The sequence below is a fragment of the Falco rusticolus genome, chromosome 6 (assembly GCF_015220075.1).
Source record: "Falco rusticolus isolate bFalRus1 chromosome 6, bFalRus1.pri, whole genome shotgun sequence".
Classification (NCBI taxonomy): Eukaryota; Metazoa; Chordata; class Aves; order Falconiformes; family Falconidae; genus Falco; species Falco rusticolus.
In genome coordinates this window covers 24,324,088-24,346,149 of record NC_051192.1, presented here as the reverse complement: position 1 = coordinate 24,346,149, position 22,062 = coordinate 24,324,088, and the positions used below count along the sequence as shown (strand labels likewise).

At 38.1% G+C, this 22,062-nt stretch overlaps 1 protein-coding gene across 2 annotated transcripts in view; it reads left to right on the top strand.

Moving 5' to 3' along the window:
* Positions 1 to 22,062, top strand: part of PDSS2 (decaprenyl diphosphate synthase subunit 2) — a 122,109-nt gene that overhangs the window by 48,849 nt on the left and 51,198 nt on the right. Inside the window, exon 2 of one of the 2 annotated variants that reach the window (XM_037391951.1) lies at positions 3,697 to 3,828. The exons of the other annotated variant lie outside the window; for it this stretch is intronic. Within the exon in view, the coding sequence (XP_037247848.1) occupies positions 3,697 to 3,828 (132 nt within the window). The remainder of the gene's footprint in view (positions 1 to 3,696; positions 3,829 to 22,062) is intronic. 2 annotated transcript variants of the gene reach the window in all.

The window sequence follows — 22,062 nt, the reverse complement described above, 5'->3', positions numbered from 1 at the left end:
GGGTTGCTTTTGGTTCACTTTTTTCCCCAGAGGCACCTGTCTCCTGCCACATACCCATCAAGACTAATTGCACCATCTGGAAGACTTTTGTGTAGCTGTTACTTGTGCAGAGTATCTCTTGGGAGCTTAATTCAGAATGTGAATGTGACCCCTGAAGCCATGTCAAGTAGCTGCAGTAGTTTCCAGTGTCTAAAGGATGATCACCGTGGGCTTTATTTGTTTCAAGTCTAATTCGGTTTGCTTTAGTGTGGATATGTTACATGTCAGTAACACAACTTCAGTCATGTTTTGAATGGAATTTGACTACTGGATTTGTAATTCATAGAAAATGCTGTCTAAAATTACATCCAAACCATATGTAACATATAGGCTATATGATTAGGTGTAGAAATGGCAGACATGTTGCTCCTTATTATTACACTATTTTAGTATGTCCTGTTCTTCCCTCACCCCCCAGCTGCACTTCTCATTGATAGCTTTCTGTTAAGAATGCAAGGCATTCGTCGCTAACAGTGTTGCAAGCACTCTGAACAGCTCTGGACACTTCTTTTTGTTATTGCTATGAAACTGTTCAGGTATTTTCAGCACAGGTAATTTTCTTCATCTGTTCCTCACCTAGTCTGAATCAGGTGAAAGTACTGTAGTGCTTCACTTCTAGCGGTGTCTGTTTAGGCAGTGGCTTATTTGAAGGCTGGTGCTTTATAATTGTGTGGTGAACACATTTCCTCTGTACTTCTGTAATATCTTGTCCCTTGGCAAGCTGCAGAGCACTGAGTATGCAAAACCAAAGTGTTCTGATTGTTAAAAGTATCACCATAATTGCTATATTTTGGTTTAAAAAAGAAAAAGTGTTATTAATTTCTCATGGGATCCTGCATTTAATAAGACACTCTGATTTTTACCAGCATACATACGTGGGGAAAAAAGCAATTTTTTCCTAAACCCACTTTTTTTTCAAAAATGGAGTTGTAAATAGTGTTGAGGAAATATATTTAGTGGAATCATCTGTGTAACTTGTGAGTAATGTGGTCAACTGAAGTTCAAGCCAGAGAAGTACTTAAACCACCACAAACAATTATGGATTCTGTATACAGGATGTATACACACTATATATTATTCATCATATGTATTTTCTGTTTTTTCCTGGGTAGTTTAATGTTCATTGTGGCTCTGACTTTGGAAATCTATATTGTTTTAAGTGTTTAACTGTCTTGGCTGCATTCTGTTAACTGTATATTGGAACATGGGAAGAAAAGAATTATTTATTTGTGTGCTTGAGAATAAAGGTATGCAAGTTATGAATTCACAGAATGCTGAAGGCAAGCAACTGTCCCCTCCTTAAAACCCCTCACTACATGTACCCAGTACCTAAAATGAAGGTGCACGTTGCAGGACCACAGCGTGTGCTCTTGGGGAGAGATCTGAGCTGTCCAAGCTTTCATGGGTTTGAGCGGTTGGGAAGCACTGGGGGACTGATCTAAAAAAGAAATAATTTCTGCTCTGGGAAGTTATATAGTATCTTCCTTTCACCATTTTTTAATGCTGTTTTAGTCAGTTATGTTGCTGTGTTGGGGTTTTTTTGGTGTTTGGTTCTTTTTAAAGGCTCTTTGAGGGTGGTGAGAGCTGGTGGCTCTACGGCATGGTTTATCCTTGGGAAGTTATGTTTGAATCTCGTGCTAAAATCTGTGCTGAATGTCTTCCACTAAAATATTGATTACCCGTGTTCTCCTAATTTTCAGAAACATTTTAATTGGTTTATTTTAAGATAGCTAGCAAGGTAATGTGTTAATTGCTATTTGCACGTTACTGCTCTGTTAAGATAGACGTAACATTTAATTGCATTATTGCAGATTAAGATTGGTGGGTAGCGCTTGCTTTTGGGTAAATTTCAGCTTTGGCTGTAAATGATTGGTATCCACTTGGTTCTTAAAAACTCAGCTTAGTTGAACCAAACTCTGTAACTGTCTGAACTCGGCAGAAGTTGATACCTTGTGTAACACCAACATGTCGCTATGTGTGTGGGGGTTAGTGCTGCTGGGCTCCCACAGCACACCTAGCTTGTAATAGGTGGACCAGCCTGTTAGTCTGCCAGTGAAGCAAATGAGATGTGGGCAGATTATAAAGGCACAGAACGAGAAGTCATGGGCTCGTTTGGCTAATTAGACCTCACCAGAGCTAAAAAATGTTGTGGGTTGTGGTAGAAAGCCATACTGGCCTCCTGTTATGTTAGTTGATAGTGGTATTTGTAGGATGTAGCTGCACTGAGTGCGAGCTCAGGGCTTCTCTGGAGGGAGAAGTGCTAGCCTGGAATCAGTGTGGGTGTGAAGATCAAGCCCAGTAGCTGTCCGGCACCAGCTACCTGGATGGACCCGCTCATTCTCCTAGAGCATGCATGCAGTTTAGGCCATTTCCCCATCACTGTAGAACAGGCTGTAAAAACTCAGGAAAAGAAGTCAAAATTTTATTTTTAGTAACACAGGAACTTTCACACAGAAGGGTGCAATTTAAGTTATGATTTTTTTATTTTGATGTGTCTGTGTAAATGAAATAGTATACTAAAGATATTCTTGCATTGTGAAGTGCTGTAAATGTAATGAAAAAAAAATCCAAATGAAACTTTAGGTTGCATCCACTGTTCTCTTTATTCAAACATACTTCCAAGATCAACATCTTGCATTTTAATTCAGATCTTTTAAAGACAGTTCTGTTTTGATTTCCTTTGGTTATTAGGGCTAAAATTATACTCTGTAATAAAATGAGTTGAAGTGCTTGGTAATCTGTGATGTAGTTCTTCATATGATTTATTTAACAAATATTTAGATGATGTAAATATGGGCTCTTATTTATTTAATAGCATCTGGAATGTATTATCCTTTCCTCTAGCTATTTAGCCTTATTGATGTATATAGGAACGAGAAAGCAGCTTGACAAGGACAGGACAAATACAAATGGAGACATTGCAGTCAGAAAGGAAAGCTAAGCTTGCTTTAAAATGAGTTAATTTCTGAGATAGTGTATCTAAGTGTCATTTAGAATTGCTTTCAACAGCTGTGTTTTTGGGGGCAGTTTCTTTCTGACCCCAAATTTAAAGGTGCAGCATTTCAAATGTTTCTTTTGTTTAAGACAGCCTTCATTTATCTCTAACTTTTATTTTGCATCTTTCATCAGTTTCTGTAAAGTCTATTGCTAATATACTTAGACATGTTGTATGTATTGTGCAGTCTGTCATAACCACTCTGATCTAAACAGTTTTCTTTCAGGAGGTTATAGATTTTGGTTGTACCTTTCCTCCTTTCCCTTTCTTCTCTTGAAGTATGAGACTTCTTTTGTCTTTTTTTTGTACTTCAAACAACAAACTGAAAGCTCTTATGTTCCTGTTACAGTAGATCGCTTTGAATTATTCTGAAATACTCCTTACATGACATGAAATGCAGGACATACACTGCTCCTTGGAAATAAACAAGATTTAATCCTGAATACTTGCTTTTCTTTGCAATAGTAGTATTTCATTGTGTCAGGTAAAGGATGACAAAAGATCATGATTAATAATTGCAGCTTATTTCCATGCAAATGTGAGTATTAAAGAGTTGATGAAATGATGGCAGCCTGAGGTCTGAGTCTTTCTTTCCACTTTAGTATGACCAGTGAAAATGGATAGTGAAAACATGCTTTTTCTTCCCCCTTTCTTTTTTGCAGGGGTTTTGTGTACGACAGCCGAAATAATTTACAAATGCGAGGTTTGGTCGTGTTGCTTATTTCCAAAGCTGCTGGACCCAGCACGGCAGAACTGTCTTTCCAGCACAACATGGTCAGTGGAATTTATTCCAGGTATGTAGTAACTTTCTTTAGCAAGATACACCAAGTTATATTTGATAGGCAACTTATGGTTGTATAAAAGCATCTTAAGTGGTCTGCTCAGCTGTTAAGGAAAATCAGTACTTACCTAATCACAAAACTTTGTTCCTCAGGATTATTAAAAGCTTTCCACGATAAAAACCATTTCTTACACTCTTTGTATAGCTCTTATAATATCTACATTGATATCTTAATGGTGGCTTTTGGGCACAACCAAATTAAAAACATTTGGATCAGGGTGGTTATTTGAAAGGTTATGTTAAGAGGTACTCAGAACCAAAAAAAGTAAAGATGCTTGAAAATACTTTTAATAGAGTATTTTTGGTTTTGAGTTATTCAGGTGTTACTGAGGTACACCTACTTAATAGAAATTTCAGAGTCAGATTACCAGTCTTCTGGAATACCAGTTGGTTTCACTGAGCACATAAGCTTTGCTATAGCCCCTTTGAAGGATATTTCCCATGAAATAGCAGTGTAGAATAAAGCTTTTTACCTCCCATGTGTCACAACAGAATTACTGATCCTACTGTTAAGGTTCCTCAGGCTCTCACTGAGATAATTCAGTTTCATCGAGTTCCTAAATATTTTTGAAGTATTCAAACCAAATGACGTAATACTAGTAACAACAGTAATCAAAAATAGTGGTTGGTCTCCTTTATTCAAGTGAATATTCTCCTAATATTCAAGTTAACTGTTCCTTTGAAGTAATAAGTGAGATCTGATTGAAAAATTTTAAAGTTTGAATTTTTTAAATCCTTTTGAAAAACAGTGAGTGTTGCTTGGTTAAGGGAACAGACTTGTATTTTCAGTTAATCATGTTTCTGAACACTGTGATGTATTAAATGAACGTGTGCAAACTTAGTGACATGCCTGTATCCTGATTTGTTTTAGAAGTGCAGAGGCAGCATTGTAAAATTGAAAAGACCAAACAAAGATGTTAAAATATATGTAGTATCTTAAAATAACAGAGAAGAAAAATATGTGTAAATGGGTACAGACAGAAATAACAGTAAGGAAGAAAAAAGACAGGGCTATAAAAGAGGTTTGTTATGGAGGCCGGTGTTATCCTTTCAGCTGTTTAATTCCATTCTTGTTTTGTTTTGTCCTTGATGTCCCCTTAGGCTTGTAAAAAATTTTATATTTATATGCAAATGATTCTGTATGAAAGCATAATTTTACTTAGTTAATTATGGTGCAAGAGGTATTTTAGTTTTTGTAAATGATTGTAAAAGTTTACCTTAAGTATGCCCCATAAAAGGAGAGAAAAAGCATTATTTTTTGATAACTTAAGTTCTTGACTATGATGATTCTGACCATGGAGGTAACGTTTGAGCGTTTAAAGCTGCTGTTGGGAAGGTGACTAGTGGAAGTACTCATTAAGGAGCAAATAAGACCTTGAATTAATAATGAGCCATTTGGTGTAAATGGACATCATTGGAACTATGCCAGTTCAACCAGCTGAAAATCTAGCCTAATAATCTAAGTTTGAGCAAGTCAATAGCCATTATATCTAGTTCAGAGTTACAGAGGTACTCCAAATGTGAAGCAGTTTTGAATACGCCCACACAGGTTCCCTTAAGGTTCATTATTATCTGCAAAAGTGATAACTATGGAGTTGTTAATTCAAATGGGTTTTCAATGACACTTGACACAATGAGTCTATAGCATGTTGTAAATATGAGCAAACTAGTGCACGCTAGGAGAATGCCGATGCGTTGTTTCATTTTGTGCCTATAGTGGCGAGTTCTTGCCCTCCGTTGAAGTCACTGTGGGCTCTGCCTTTGGACTCCTTTCTTTATTTAAGGTACTTTTCCAAATACACTCTCAAATGTGGGTCTAATTTCTAATTTTGAATTCTCCATTGTGTAAAGCTAAGAGAACAGGCAACTTGTAAAATTGTGATCTTACAGGGCTTTTGTGATTGTTTTATGTATTACAAATAGTGTTTTACGAACTACTTGTGAATACGAACAAAAGGACATAGTTTGCTATTAGCATGTCTTTGTCTGCTATCTTGGTTACAATGTAATTATATATGGTGTCTATATTAATCATACTTATTGAAGGTAAAGTATATCCCTCAGTAATATGAAGTGAAGAAATACACTTAATCCTTTATTGTTCATATATGTCTCCAGCTTTGGAAAGTATTTTAGGAAATAGATTCTTACAGATTTTCAGCTCAGCTGTAAACTATACAGCTCTTTTTGTTGCCATGCCATATAATTATTTCATCTTTATATATAATATTTTGCTGGAAATATTATTTCTGGCACTGTAATGAGCATCTTCATTGCCTGATACTTACGTGCTGTGAACGTTATATTGTGGACTATTAGCTGGGATATGGCTCACTTGATTTTATGGTACTTAGTAGTGATTAATTAATTGCATTCCTGAAATCTGAGCATGAGCTAAGTTGTTCCAGTACTTGTCAGCAATTGCACCAGCCCAGTCTTTCTTTTCCGACTGTTTGTATTGGAACCAGCTCTTGTGCTCTCTTTAAATATTCAGTCCCACAGTGGATAGCCAGGTTACATCAGCCCTCTGTATCTGGTACAATACAATCTGTGACCAGGAAGATGTAACAGTGTGATAATTATTTAAATTAGAAAACCACAAAAAATATGATGAACTTTTTCATCCTGGAATCTGGCATATTCTGCATGACCTCTTCTCCCTATTTCATATTCTTGAATCACAATATAAGCATGCAGTGTAATAGCTATAATTAAAACAGAAAGATACTGAAAGCTGAATTTTTATAGCAAAAAAAAAATAATTTTAGCCTATTCTCCTGTTCTCTAGATATGTCAATTCGTGGGACAATTGACCTAAATGTATAAAAATAGATTAGCTAGCTGCTTAGCTGGCGTCTGTTTTTTGCTGGTACACAATGGAACAAAACTGATGGCTGCTACCAGAGAGCAATCTTTCCAGAATAGTGAGGATTACAATTTAGGTAGTTACAGCTACAGGGCTAGTGTAGTTATATGGTGCTGCCTCTGGCCGGCATTGCCTCCAGCTTTAGCACTTCATAATTTGCAGGAGATGTGATCTGCCTGTGTTAAGCTGGGAGTGTGGGGATCATTGTTTGTGAGTATATCACAGTAAATGCAGGTTGCCTTACAAGCCATGCTGAAGATAAGGGGGGGAAGTGTTATAAAAGCCTGCTTGGCATGCTTTAACTCTGTACAGCCGCCTCCCTATCATGTTGCCAGCAGCCTGACTTTATTCCTATTGGCGGGGAAGAGAAACTGGCTTTACTTCCAACTCAACACCAGTGATCCCAAAAGAGGATGAAGAGGAGAAGTAACAGCATGATAAACAGCTCTATTTCAGCTGCTGGACAGATTTCCTAAAGTTGAAACTTTCTGCTGGTCTCAGCCTTTAGGAAAATATTTTCTTGGCTACAGAAGCATTGCAAATGTAATGATGAAGTGCAGCGCTCACTATAGAGTATGCAAGCAGTATCGGGTAAGGGTTGATGTCATTGACTGTACTTGAGCAAAGCATGCATCCCATATTCCCTTGATACTCCTTCCTACTCCTGTGCAGAAGAGAAAGCAGAACTCACATTTGGGTTTAGACAGAATCCAAGTAATGATAATTGATCATGCTAACAGTGTCAGAGAACACGTTAGATGTGACACAGGAGCCTAGAGCTTCATAAGAGCTTTGAGACCCTTTTCCTAACTGGGGATTATATTAGAGTCTGACATTCTTATTACCTGCTTTCAGAAGAACTCACTTGGATAATCAAGTATGCAGCTTACTGTTCTTTGCTGCTAGAACTGAGATTTTTAATGGAAGCTCCAGGATCATACGGATTCTGAACACATAGAGCTTTATGCTTTATAGTTGGAGCTAGATTCTTAAAGTTGAAGATACCAAGACTGACTTGGGGCCTCTCACTAAATGCCCAAAGAGGTATCTTCTGTTCATGTCTAGCACTGCCAGACACAACTGGCTGGGGACTGAGGAATCTCCTTGGCTTTGTATTGAGTAAGGAATTCCTGACATAGCCTCTATATTGCAGCTTAAAATGCAAGTGACACCAAAGAACAAACTTACACCATCTCTTCAGGCCTCAGTATTCTTGGCTGTAATACAAGAAGTTACTTTTTTTTTTTTTTGCCATTAGTGCCAGTTTCAAAAATACCTTCTAGTACTGACATCCATTGAGTCAGATGTGCAGATTTCCTTGGATGCTTGTCAGAAGTTTAAAAAAAAATATCCTTTTTTTTTTTTTTTTTTAGTCAAATCTGCCTGTGCACACACACTGGTGACTCCTATGGTCGTTGACAAGCAAAGACCTTTTTATTCTACCAAATGCAGCAAGCATGGGTCAGTGTGTGTGTAGAGTGGAATATAGGAAGTACTATTTCATATCTGTACTAAAACATGGTAAATCCAGCAAATAGATTGCTGGGCTGGTACTAGCAATACTGGGCTCTGTCCCTGCCTCTTCTGCCTCAGAATGATGCAGCTGGTCTTTAAAGCTGCAGGAATTCATCTCATCCAAGATGAACATGCTTTCCTTCAAGAAGGTGGTACTCACTGGATAAACTCTTCTCTCAATCAGAATTCTTCATGGTGCTTGGAAGGGTGGTGGTAATACTGTGATCATGTGATCATGACAGTGATCATGAACATACGCTGCTTTTCCTTAATGTTCTAGTGATGATTTTGGACCCAACATTGATACTACTTTCAGCAAAAGCCCAGTTTAAGAGGAAGTTAGCAGCAGATGTCAACTCCTTGCTGTGGTGATGGGTTTTTTGCTCATTGGATTCCAGTAGTAATTCTTACTAAGTGTCCTGGGTACCCTCTTTTGGAGACATACACAAACACACACACATCACACGGTCTGATTTCATATGCTCTTCAACATTATGGCTGTGCCAAAGTCATCTTGTTCTCACCTTCTGTAAAGGAACATAGATTCGCACCTTAAATGTCTCCAAGAAATACTGGACCTTAACCAGAGGGCTCATTCATCCAATGGTTGCTTTTCCTCTGGAAGTTTCTTTGGTTGCAAAGAGGTTGGGAGGTGGTAGGTGTCATTCTAAGGCCCTTAAGGACAGAGGGCATACTGCTCTGTTCCTTTGCAGTTCCATCTAGCTTAGTCCCAGCTTTTATTTGCTAGATATGAAAACAAAGCATTGCCTTAACTTAATAATTTCCTTCCCCTGGATTCCAGAGAGCTTTAAACTATTTTCAGAGAAAGTTCAACCTTCCATTACTGTCCTTTCAGGGTAAACCAGATGCTGCTTTGATAGTACATCTAGGTTCACAGGATAATTCAAGTTGGAAGGGATCTCAGGAGGTCTGTAGACCAATCTCCTGATCAAAGCAGTGAGCAGTGAGATCAGACTTATCTAGCTTTCTTCATGAAGGTCAGGTATTTCGAGAACATAGTCTTCTCCACAAGGTGATAATCAAAATGTGTTTTAAACAGATGAGTGAACTTTCTACCCCCTGCCTGTAGCCTCATGCTCTGTGTTTAATGCTGTAGTTGGTGTGCATTCATGAATGTGTAGCTCACAAGGGGCTGCACTGATGTTGGCATAATCTAGCCTGTTACATGTCCCTCAGGTAATTTGAGAGCTGAAATATCCAAAGAACTTTTCATCCCAAGATTTTCAGAATTAGTAACATTGGCTGTGTCAAGGCCTACTATGAGAGCACAAGCGTAAAGTTCTTGTCTGTCTTGGGGATGTGCCACCAAAAGTTGCTGTGTATTAGCAGAGACACTAGGAATCTCTTCCATTTCTCATAGGTGACAGCTCGCCATCTGCAGCTCTATCTGTTCCTTCTCCAAAACCCATGCCATGGCAGGCATAACAGAGGTGATGCTGTGCTTGTTAGAGCAGTCTTTAATTGCTGTATGCATGAAGGGCAATCAGGCTGCCCCCAGGGAATTGGAAGCTGTGTGAATAATGTTGCTTGGATAACTTCAGTCCGTAAAGGTAAATACGGACTAGCGTATTCAAAAGTGTAGAGGTTTTATACTGATTATAGCATGCTCTTGAGACTTGCATTCTGCACAAATCTAAACAAATGGACATTGGTTTATTGACTTCTGCATGTGCCCTGGATTGCTGTGGAACTGGCGTTTTATGGTTGAGAGGGATCTGAAATGGCAATAATCTGTTTAGTCTAATAGTGTATGAGGTGTACGCACGCAGTGTCTGGAAACTGAGAAAATGTAAAAGGTGTTCCACTTTGAGTGATGAACAGAATACATGCTCCATGAGGATGTGTACCTTGGGCTCTGCATTCCCTGAGAGCTCCAATTATTGGCAAGTAGCTTCTGTTCTGTCCTTCTGAATGCTACCGAACAGCTGAGAGCTGATAATGCTGCTCTTGACTTAGAAGACTGTCACATCTCCAATTGGAGTAGGTGACTACAATGGCGAAGGGCTAACTTCTGCTTTAGGAGCAGGTAAATGTTTACTCTGACAAAGGAGGTCTTTTACTGTAAGCTGTATCTTCACTTGCTCAGCTCACCCTTGAAAGCTTTACCAGCATATTCTTTCTACTGTAGACAAGCTTAAAGGTGTTTGTAATTTTTAAGAATTGTTTAAATGCTTTCGAACTGAAACGTGCCTCCACATAAATCTATATCTGATTAATTAATAGTTCTATGCAAAGAAATCAGATAGTCTTCCTTTATAAAGAAGAAAGGAAAATGCAAATCCATTACAAAGTCTCTTGGCTAATAAGCCATGGGAAACATGAGTAAATTTTGGTGAAGATAAGATTAATTGTATTGTTACAGTCTAAGTGACACTTAAAGGTTGCCTTGATGTGTTTGCTACTAAATTTTATAAAAGCCTCCTTTCTACTTTGCATGGTGTAGGTTTATCTGGGGACAAATTCTGTTTGCGAGTTATTGTAAAAGACAAAACTCAGATAACAAAAATCAAAGAATGACCATACAAATTATTATTCTGGTACCTACATAAATAAAAAGAGCATGAGTGTGTAACTTTTCACCTCCTCTTCAGACCTCACCTTTCTTTCAGTTTCTGTACTCTGACCTGTGTAGCGTATTAACTTGGGGGATTGGATTTGACTATTTTGTAACTTCATATTTTGAAGTAAATAAATGATGCCTAACTCTGTCGTGGACTCCTGTCATATGAAGAGTACTTCCATGTTTGCAAGAAGTTGGTTTTTTCCTCCATTACTACTTGTCTCAGTTTACTAGTAATAGAAAACAAAATTAATTTACCCTGACCTGGTGCAATGCAGGGGGAGTGGATGTGAACCAGAGTCTGGGAGACTTCATGCTGCATTGCATCTGTCCACATCAAAGATGTAAATCCTAACAGAATGTGTTTAAACAAAACAAAAAGCAAGAAATCAGAAAAATGTAGTAAGACCAATAGTGTCTGTAGGAACTCAAAACTCAAAGAAGGCAGGGGTTGGTTTTTTTCGTTTGCCTGTGTAAGTATTCAAACTGGAAGTTTTAGTGCAGAATAGCTGTTACACTTTAAATTCATACTGGCTTATTGCACACAAGCCGTGGGTCTCAGCTGCAGATATTGCAGAGATTAATCTTATTAATGGAACTGCTAATTGGTGTTTGACTTCTAATTATAGTAACAATAGGCCATAATAATCAATCCTCACCTTTACTGGGGCACATTAGGACTCTTTATCATAAAAATGATTTCCTTTGGGACTTACTGTTCTTATTCCTATATTCTGGAAGGCTGGCTTTGAATGAAGGTGCAGTATCCCAACTAGCATGTACTTTGGAAGCTTAGCTAATTAACTGGTAGAGAAAATGCATGGTCCTAAAATATTCAATATCTAAGTACATTAAGAAGTGCAATGCTCTTGACAAAATTATTTGTTTGAAAGATAATGGGAAAAGTAGGTCAAAATGAGCAGTCGTGTCTGTTATAACCTTTAAGAAATGTATAGTTTTGTTTCCCAGTCCTTGGTAGCTTTCCCTTAGATTTCAGTGACAGGAAATCTAAGCAATTATTCTAAATTATTCTATTTAGCTTTTGCTCTCCAGGATAAATCCTATGAGATTCTTCATCTCATTTACAAGGCAAGTCTCAGGAGATGAAAAGCACATACAACTTGATTACATATTCCTATTGATCATCTTCCACCCACAACAATAAAAATCAACTCCAAATACAAATCTAACAATATTACTAATTCATTACAACCAGTACTTTTCTTCATTAACTTTTTATTGTTTTCAGCATACACAGCATGTGCAAATACAGCAATTATGTGTTGAATAAGAAAAAGTCCTCTCCTTACACTGTAGGATAAATCAAAAGGCACTGCATTAAAGCTAATCAAAGACTGTGTGGAGGTATGGACTCAAATGTTGTTCAAAATTTGTTTAGCACTAGATAGCTGAGCAAGGTAAAGTCTGTGTACATTACAAAGTTGTTCTTAAAAAAAAAAAAGGGAAGTAATTTTCAGTATCATATAAAGCACAATAGGGTTGGCTTACCTTGGAGAAACTGTAATGCTCCTTGCTGGCTGGCTGTATAGCCCACCCTTTCACTGGAGCTTCCTCCTACCACTGCTTGTGAAGTGAGTACTAGACTGCCATGATGTGCAACGTAGCGCTCAAGACCAGGGCAGCACTGATGAAATTCTGGAGTGGGTCAGGAGCAACAAAGTCCTCCCCTTTGCCCTGCTGGAAGGCCAGATGACCTGTGGGTAACAAGAACCTAGCACAGCCTTCCTGGGGCATGGCATTTCCACGCTCCAGAGCACTTTACCAGAGCTGTGGTTTTGCTGGTTTGCTGTAAAATTTTTCCCTTGCAACAGATTTCTGCTTGAGAACTTTCATATTTTCTTTAGAAAAAATAGTATTTGTGAAGAGAAATCTCCAACTGTCACCCAAGCACAATCCAGTGCTGTGATGAAAGCACACAACAGCTCTGGGGAGTGCTTGTCCCTCAGAATGATGATGTCAATATGACCAATTGCTTCACAGCAAGTTCTTAAGTAACTGTATCTATGTAATTTATTTGTCCTGCAGTCCCAAAAAATCTCCCATGCTTTCCCATCTGCTGAAGTACCAGCTGTCCTCTTCCCAGGCACAACCTATTAACTTTCCCTTGACAAGTTTTACAGTTGCAATTATACAGTTTCAATACAAATTCCTGCAATACTTGGGAAGTTGTAGCAATATGATGTTAAGTATTACAAGGCTTACTGTACCCATTAATTTATTTTCTTAATATGATTCAGTCAGTACGCTGATATTACAAGATTTTTTCATCTGCTGTGGTGGAGTTGAGAACAAGGTCTTCAGGTCTTCATTATACTCCACAAGAATATGTATATAAAAATATGTACTGATCTTTGGCATATTTGGATATGTATGGAAACTATGTTGTTTCTGTGGTGGTAACAGATTGTTTTGAGGTTGAGTGTGAATAAGAGTGGGCCTGACCACTGATGAATGATGTCCTCTTAGCTCAGAAGGTATCACTTTTTGCTTAGAGCTTATGAGATTCTATAAAGACTATACAACATCCATTCTCTTCCACTTGAAATAATGGCCTCATCTGGACCCTGATTGCATTATGTGTTGAGTGAGTATTTCTTATCACTTCCCTGGTAACTGACCTTTAACTTTCAGTAGATTTTTGTGTGGAATTTGACAGCTCTCAGATGCTTCTGAAGCAAAAAAATAGTATATTAAAAAAGCAGCATATTATTGCAGGTGATACAGACAGAGCATTGTGTTGCTGGACGGACAGAGAAGCTTGGTTATTTGTAATATAATATGTTACCAATATAATATATTACCAATATAAAGGTGCACCTGTGCGTACCTGCAGACAGCAGGTAGAAGAGACAGAAGTTACCACTTACTGCAGTGCTATAGACAGGACTCTTCAAGGTAATAAATTTTATGTGGTGTGCAAAAACAGGAAGCCAGGCAAGGGAAGATTGCCTAAGAACCTTTCGTGTGGGTTTTTGTTGTTGGGTTTGCTTTCTTTTTGAAGGTGGGGAGAAAGGTTTCTAAGCTGCACTCTGGAAAAGAATGTAGAATCAAAAATTCCTTGTTTCAGAAACTGAATTTTCTTCAGGACATGACAGCTGAATTGGGAGAAATGAGTTTTTGGACTGACTCCCTTTTAAGTAGACATTGACAGTGAAATAGAAAGTGCACGCTGACATCTTTATATGGTAGGTCTTCATCTTCACAAGCACAGTGGGGTTTTTTATTTGATGCAGTGGTGGGAGGCAAATTACTAAGGAACAATAGCAAGAATTAACCTTATGGAAATGACTCGTAAAAATGAATCGGTTTTTAAAAAACATTTCCAATGGGCATGAAGTGGTATTTCAGTAGATTGGAATGGGCAGCGTTAGTCCTTGTTATGTTGCATCTTGGCTCTTAGATTAGAAGGAAAGTTGAATTGTTATTTAAGTTACGGATGGATGGATTGCGAAACTAGCAAGTCTAGATTTAGAGGTGATGGTTCCATTCTGAGTTTAAGGTACTAGAAATAAGTATGATGACAGTGATCAGTGATTTTAGAAGAGGAATAAGGAGTTGGAGAATTAGGGATAAAGATTTCAAGAATATGAATACAATGTGATATTCTAATAACGTATTTAAGAAGGGGCTTAGGCAGTCAAAAGAAATCAGAAAGATGAAGTTGTTTTTGAGGGTTTGCAGCAGTTGAAGACTTCTGATCAGCACTGTCGACGTGATTGTGAAGCATGTTCAGTGTGTGTGACGTTTTGGGAGCTTGATTGCCCAACCCTTGAAATCTATTAAAGTATTTATAGTTGCAGATTTTAATATTTCCAAAGACTTGCCATATTTGTGTAAATTTTTGTGGAAAGAGTAGATGCAGCCTGTTAAATCTGTCATTTCCAGAAAGGGAAGAAACATAAGAAAGTTTCAGATACTGGACAGTATTTCTGGTTTCTTTCTCGTAATTGTTATGTTTCACCAAAACAATGTTCTGTGGAAAGCTTACTTCAGTCTTTTACACTGAAACTTCATTCTGGCTTCTGATACCCGTGCAGCAAAACCAGTACAAAAAGTTCAGCTAAATTTATGTGCTGTTCCAGTCAGCAAATTGAATTTTAGCAAAACTACAGTAGTGTCTGCAATCAAGAAAGGATCCTATTTGTGGACTCTGGTAGGAATTCAGTAGAAATTAAGTTTGTTCTTGAAGGTGGTTTATTGGTACATAGCTCTGTCTCCACCATCACTCACTTGGGGTTAGTTGCTTGAATTGGTTGATGTCGTTTTATCCCATATTAAAATGTGTAGAATCACTGGGGTGAAAGGAGTAAAAAAATCAAAGCATGAGATTTTCAGATACCTTATAGAGCTGCTGTAAATAAGATAAAAATAGGTGGAAATGATGCCGGTGGTAAAATAGTAGGTCTTTATTTTAATCAAAAGACAATATCCCAACCTGGATATCACAAATTCTTAGTATCACACGGTACTCTATTTGCATAAAAGAGATACTAATAGTAATGATAAAATTTTGCAGACATCAACAGCACCAAATGCTTGTTACTATGCTGATATGGTCCCAGAAGCAGCAGTCATTGCCTTGCTCCAAAAGGTTTATTATCCTTTCCCTGCTGGTGATTCTGTCAACACACCTGGTGTAAGGGGCAAGGTCTCTGAGAAGTCTGCTGTCTCCCTTTAGCTATTTGTCTCATTCCTTGTACATGGCAGGCAATATCCATCTGCTGCATACTTCTGCTTTGTGAAAAGCAAAACCATTCCTATAATAAACCATTTTAATATATGTTATTAATGTCCCTATCCAGTTCTGAACATTGAAAGTTCAAGAGGGGATAGGAGAGAGAGCAGGTGTGATAACCATACTTTTAATTGCTGACTACCTTAAATGCAGTTACAGCTGTTCCGAGTAGGACAGGTTTCCTTGATAGCATGAGTATCTGTGGCTGTGCAAGCAGTGAATATTTTGATATTTTTTTTCCTCTGTGGGTTGGATATTTGTTGGTATTTCAGAAAATAAAGTCAGTTTTACATAAGCGTGATAAAAAAATATATATATAAAATAAATCCCAACCCTGTCTGGTACAGTATAGTCTGGTAATTCAGATTTTATTTTTTAATGCCTTTTTCTTGTGCAGTTAGACATATGAACAATCTATTCTGTTAACAGGACTGCTCATTTATCAGGTGTTCATTCTTCACTGCATAAAGAAGGTTACCTTCTTTTCTCTCGTATAAAAAAGTTCCATGTATTCCAAGTGTCATTAGTAGCAGAGCTTTAATGTCAAGGTTACTGCACCTTAACTTTCAGCTACATTGAATACAATTATAGACAAACTCTTCAGAGAGATTTCAGAGAAACTCTTGGAGTGATAAGTCATGCTGGCAGTCTCTGCATTAGCTGACCGTACACAGGAATGGGAATTTCTGTTATGTTGGTTCTGTCTCCTGTAGTCATTGCAAATAAAATTATAGCTAGGCTTCAAAGTCTTGGAGGGCTTAGAAACAACTAATACAAGGTAAGAGAAAGTATGGTCATAAAATTAATTATTAGTAGCCTGTTTCTTCCATTTACCTGCAAGTGAGACCTTTTATTTCCCTTCATATCCTTGCAGCTGGATTTAATGCAATAAATATTTTGGTTAAATAAATAGAATAGTCAAAACAGTTTTTAAAGCATGATGTGAAACTTGTTATAGAATAGATGCATGAGACGTAATTAGATGACACTTGCTGAGGACCTGTAGAGCAAATCTGGGTAATCTGGGATGGATGGGCGTCCTGGGTGGTGCCTAGTCGTTCCATAAGCAGTCTGGCTGATACATGCTGCTGTCATAAGGGAAGGAATCTTGGTCATTTCCATAACAAAATGTGATTTTTTCCATCATCATGTTCCTTTTTGATTTCTGCTTTGGTCACAGCTCTGTCATCCAATCTACAAATTAATCTTTTTGTTCATACCTCATCTTTTGAGTTTTTTCATCAACATGCCTTATTCAGTTCTGAGTCTTACTGTCTTTCCTTGCATTGTGTGTCCTACCATCCCATTTTCCCAGAGGCGGTGCTAGAGAAGCTGTCACCAAAGGCTTTGATCACCTCCTGTCTGTTTTAGACTCCCGTTTACAATACCTGCACCTTACTTCAGTAAGCCAAAAAGACCTTTATGCTAACTTAATTTTAAACTCTTCTTTTGGCTTGCTCTTCTTTCACCCTGTCAGTGTTCAAATGTCTTATTGTTACCTTCAGGTTTTAGAAACGTAGCACTGCTGTTTGACAGAGACGGTGGTGGTTCTGTTGTTTCTAGACCACTGGTAGTTGTGCAGAGGTGGACCTGCTTGTGAACAGCTTCCTTGGAATTAGCCACTGGTCTTCCATTTCTGAATTAACATTACAGAATTTAAACTTACTCTGAATTGTCTGGAAACTTGGCCTGAAAATAACTATATAAGACTTCTGCATAATATTTGCTATGTTCTGCTTAGACCTTTAAATTAGCCTGATGCCCTTTGAGTTTTACAATGAATCAGGCACTTGCGTTTGTTTCACATTGCACGAGTTTCATATTTGTTTCATATTTGCTGATCTGCCTGCAAAAATGCCACTTTGCTGAGGTAAGTAGTTTTTTGTCAGTAATAAAATGAACTGTATAAATGGCAGGTGGTAGAATTAACTTGATGCAAAATATTGTTAATGATACAAAATTGTTTACTGTATTTAGTCATTTAGAGTACCTGTTCAGTTATCATAGATTCGCATTACCTGGAACTAATAGAATTCTTTTAAAATTTGTGAGCTTTGTTTTTAAGACTCTATTAAATAAAACATGCTTTTAATCTTTCAAACAATTGCAAAACATGGATAAGATTTGTTGGCTAGTTTAACTTCGGAAATTATTCAGGTGGGATTCTCAAACTGGATATGCAGTGTTAACGATGCTCCGTGTTCTTTAGCTACTGACTAAGCATTCACTGATGACGAAGGAGGTCCAGGTTTGGCTCCCACAAGTACTGGAAAGGATGCAAACTCCCGGTACTTCTCTGTCTGAATTTTCAGAAAAATCCTCTTCACAGAGGGGTGTAGGACACCTAGGTCAGGAATGCCTGAGATTGTAATGTTGTTTCCCTCGCAGTAACTTTGTGGAGCAGGAACTGGAGTCCAGGTGTCCCACCTTTCTTTCCTGTAATCTCCTGGAGACTAACTGACTTCAGCCATCTGGCTGAATGAATAATTCAGCATTGTGTGTAAGGGCAGAATAGCTCAGCAGGAGTGGCCAAGGAAGGAGGTGTAAGGATACCATGGCCTTGTGAGCCGGGTGGCTGCCTGATGCGAGACCCAGATTTCCAAGTGATGCTCTGCATGCTTCAAGAGAGAAGCTTGGACTGAAAAGCCAGTTGTCTGCAGTCGTGTTGTCAGGTGGCATGTCCAGTGCTCAAGTACTCCCTCTCTTTCACAGATCCTTGACTTTCAAATGCTGGCTATCACTTGGAATTTGGGAGACGTGGGCACATTTTAATGGGATTAATATATCCTTGCTTGTGCTGACAAATTTTATATGCCCTGTTACATCTTTTCACCCACATACCTTCTATAAACACAAAAAGGCAGGAAAATGTCTCCAACACTCATTTTCTAGCTGGAAGTGAACATAAGCAGTTGGGTGGAAAGGTACTTTAAATCATCTTGTATGTGTTTTCTCAGAGATGGCTGCCTAGTTGTTTGAGGCAACTATTTTTCCAACCTGCTGTGAACAATGAGTTGCCTTTTGGACACTTAAATATTTCTGAGCTGTTAAAGCAGTGAACTGCAGATGAGAAAGTTCAAAGCCAGGGCTGAAAGTTCAGTTTCAAACTTCTAGTTTTAGGCCTTTTGTCACTTTGTGTCACAACCTAACTGTTGTTTTCACTTAGTATTATTAAGCAATACAAAGTTTGCTCATTTGAAATAGGCTGACTTTCTTCATGGCAAATGACAGTGAATTTCATTCTTTTTAGTGTCCTGTGTTAGATAACAGTTGAGAGAATAATAGATTCCAGGGACCTTTGATCCACCATTACTGTAAAATAAAAATACAACTTAATTTTTTTTTCCCTCTGACCGTAATGATTTTAACCTTGTGTACTAATTTGAATGGGCTTGTGGGGGCAGAGTCTTAAATGAGACACAAATGAAGGAAAAATTGCTAATGCTGCCACTGTATATCTAATGAGTGCTGTGTAATAAACCATAACCTCTTCAACATTTCTGTGGAAAATGGTGTGATTATTTTGGATGGCTGGCCCTTTGTGCATGGCTCATTACCATCTGGCATAATGTGTATTGATATAGCTTGTAATTGTCAACTCTTATTTGACGTGCTGCCTTTAATAAATGTGACTTGCATGGCCAGAACCCCCTAATGGTTATACAGAAAACTGTAATTAAAGAAAATATGTATACTTAGGTAAAATACCCACCCTTATATACATAAAATAATTTTGTAGATGGTCTCTGTTTTTCTTTATCCCCTGTTCTTTGTGGGAATACTTGTATGTATTCCCAGGTTAGTACAGCACCAAATACATTGCGTTACCAATGTGGATACCTAAATGCGTGAAGACAGACATGAATCCCTAATGTAGGTGGTTTCCTCTTGCAGAACTTGCTTAAAATGTATTTTGAAATAATTATTCTCTAGGTGCCATATGATAGAATTAATATACCTGTTGTAATAGAACAAATTCCCAGCCTGCTGGTGGCTTTGGATGCTCCTGCGCTGGGAATGGGACATAACTGTAATGGGCAAAGGAGCTCTGTTTTTGTTATTTCTCCTGAATAAGGTGGCTGAAATAAATGCATTTGGAAATCCCAATGCTGAAAGCACCTATAACTCCTTAAAAGAAAATGGACTTCTGGCCGATAGTAAGTTTTCAGATAACAGGGACCAACATTATCTGCTGCCAAAGCTAAGTTATCTTTTGTTTATTTCCTGAAAACTTTCCTTCCCTTGGCTTGATAGTTTATGAATACATGAGTAACTAAGAGACATCATTTTGATAGTCAGATCAACTTGCAATACAAAACAGGGCATAGGATTTCCTTAACGCTAATCAGCTTTAATACTTGTGCTTAAATGGGATTTCATCAGGTGTTACCTTCAATTGTGCCGTTGTTGGAGAGTCCATCGTTGCTCTTTGTAATAGATTTTGGAAAGTGCCTTCAGCTTATTCTTCTCTGGGTTTGCTTAGGTTCAAGCTTCTGAATCTTTGCTTGATAGTCTATTTTCTCCTCTTGAATTTGTTTTCTGTTGTGTAGATAACTTTCTATAAATGGCAATGACCATATCAATCTGCAGATTAAGTATCAGCCTTCTCCTTACATTAAATAGATGTAGTTTCTCACTTCATCTGTTTTCTTTGCTCTGATTGTTAGTGTGACTTTGCAACTTTTTCCTGCTTTCCCAAATTCTTCCTGAATGAAGTTTCCCAGTAATGATTTTTACTGGCATCAGAAACTTAGGGTTGACAGAAACACTGCTTTTGCTAGTATTCTTCCCTTAAATCTTCAGTGGATCCCACTAGCCTTTTTGACCACAGTGGTATCCCCTATCTTAGTGTTGTGGTTTAACCCTGGCCGGTGACTAAGCCCCATGCAACCACTCACTCACTCCCCCCACAGTGGGATGGGGAGAGGATTGGAAGAGTCAAAGTGAGAAAACTTATGGGTTGAGATAAAGACAGTTTAATAGGTAAAGCAGAAGCTGCGAACACAAGCAAAGCAAAGCAAGGAACTCATTCACCGCTTCCCATGGGCTGGCAGGTGTGCAGCCATCCCCAGGAAAGCCGGGCTCCATCACGCATAACAGTTACTTGGGAGGACAACACCGTAATGCCAGATGTCCCTCCTTCGTCCTCTTTCCCCCAACATGGCGTCATATAGTATGAAATACCCCTGTGGTCAGTTCGGGTCCGCTGTCCTGGCTGTGTCCCCTCCCAGTTCCCCGTGTCCCTCCAGCCCTTTCACTGGCAGGGCCTGAGAAACCAAAAAGCCCTTGGCTTGGTATAAACATCACCCAGCAACAACCAAACCCATCGGTGTGCTGTCACCATTGTTCTCATGCCAAATCCAAAGCACAGCACTGCCCCAGCTAGTAAGAAGAAAATCAACTCTGTCCCAGCTGAGACCAAGAGTCTTGGAGCAGGTATACCCTAAGGGATGTACCTTAGCTGATTATCTGGGATGATCTATTCCTTTACCTTCCTTCTACCCTTTTCCAAATCTTGAGTGTTTTCTTCCCGAAAGAGTCCCTGTTCATGTATGTATATGGTTTGCTTTTCTGTAATTCTAGCTGAGATCTTTTGGTTGATCTTTTTTTGCAATGTGTATTTCTACTTCAGTAAAGCATATTTAATCAGCTCAGGTGACTGTGTTGAGGATGACTCATTTTCTTTGCTGTTTATCAGCTATGTCATTCCTTTTCTGTTGCCTTCTCTCAAGTGCAAGTTCTCTGGACCTAACAACTGTAAAATCTTAACCACTGCTGTTCATGAGCATTATTATTCACTGCTGGACTACAAGATATTTGTATCTGGTTGTGTAAATATATTGCTTATAAATAAAACAGGCTTTGTAAAATCCCTTGCCTTTATGTTGTTTATGCTTATGTTTCTTCCAAACCTTATCTAATGGACCATTGCAGTTCTTAAAATTCTTCTTGGCTTTGAGGGTTTTTCAGTATATCCTTTTTTAATTACCTTTGCTCAGCTCCCTGTCAGTCTCTGTACTCCTTCATTCCTTTATCAATTTTCTTCCTTCCCTAGTTTCTTTGATTTGTATTTGTTGCTATCATTTTTTCAGTTTGTTCGAGCTAGGGAGGGAAGGAATTATAGCTGGTTTGGCTTTGTCTAAGCCATGATTTTTTGGCTTTTTGTTTTGTTTTTAGGCAGCTTAGTCTTTTTAACTGGGGAATTATGGCCTTTTGGTCATACAGAAAAATACTCTTGAGTACTTCCCGGAGGCTATTCATATTTTTCTGTTTAATTTATCTGATTCAGCTTGTTTTATCACTGAAAGTATCGCTCATGTATAATGTTTTATACATTATCTGAATATTATGTCATATGTATAAAGAATGTTTGTATACTGATTTTAATTATATTGTTTTCATATAACAAATGTATTGAGATCATGTTAACTTTTACCTAAATTTTTAGTTCTGATCTGAACATTTTATA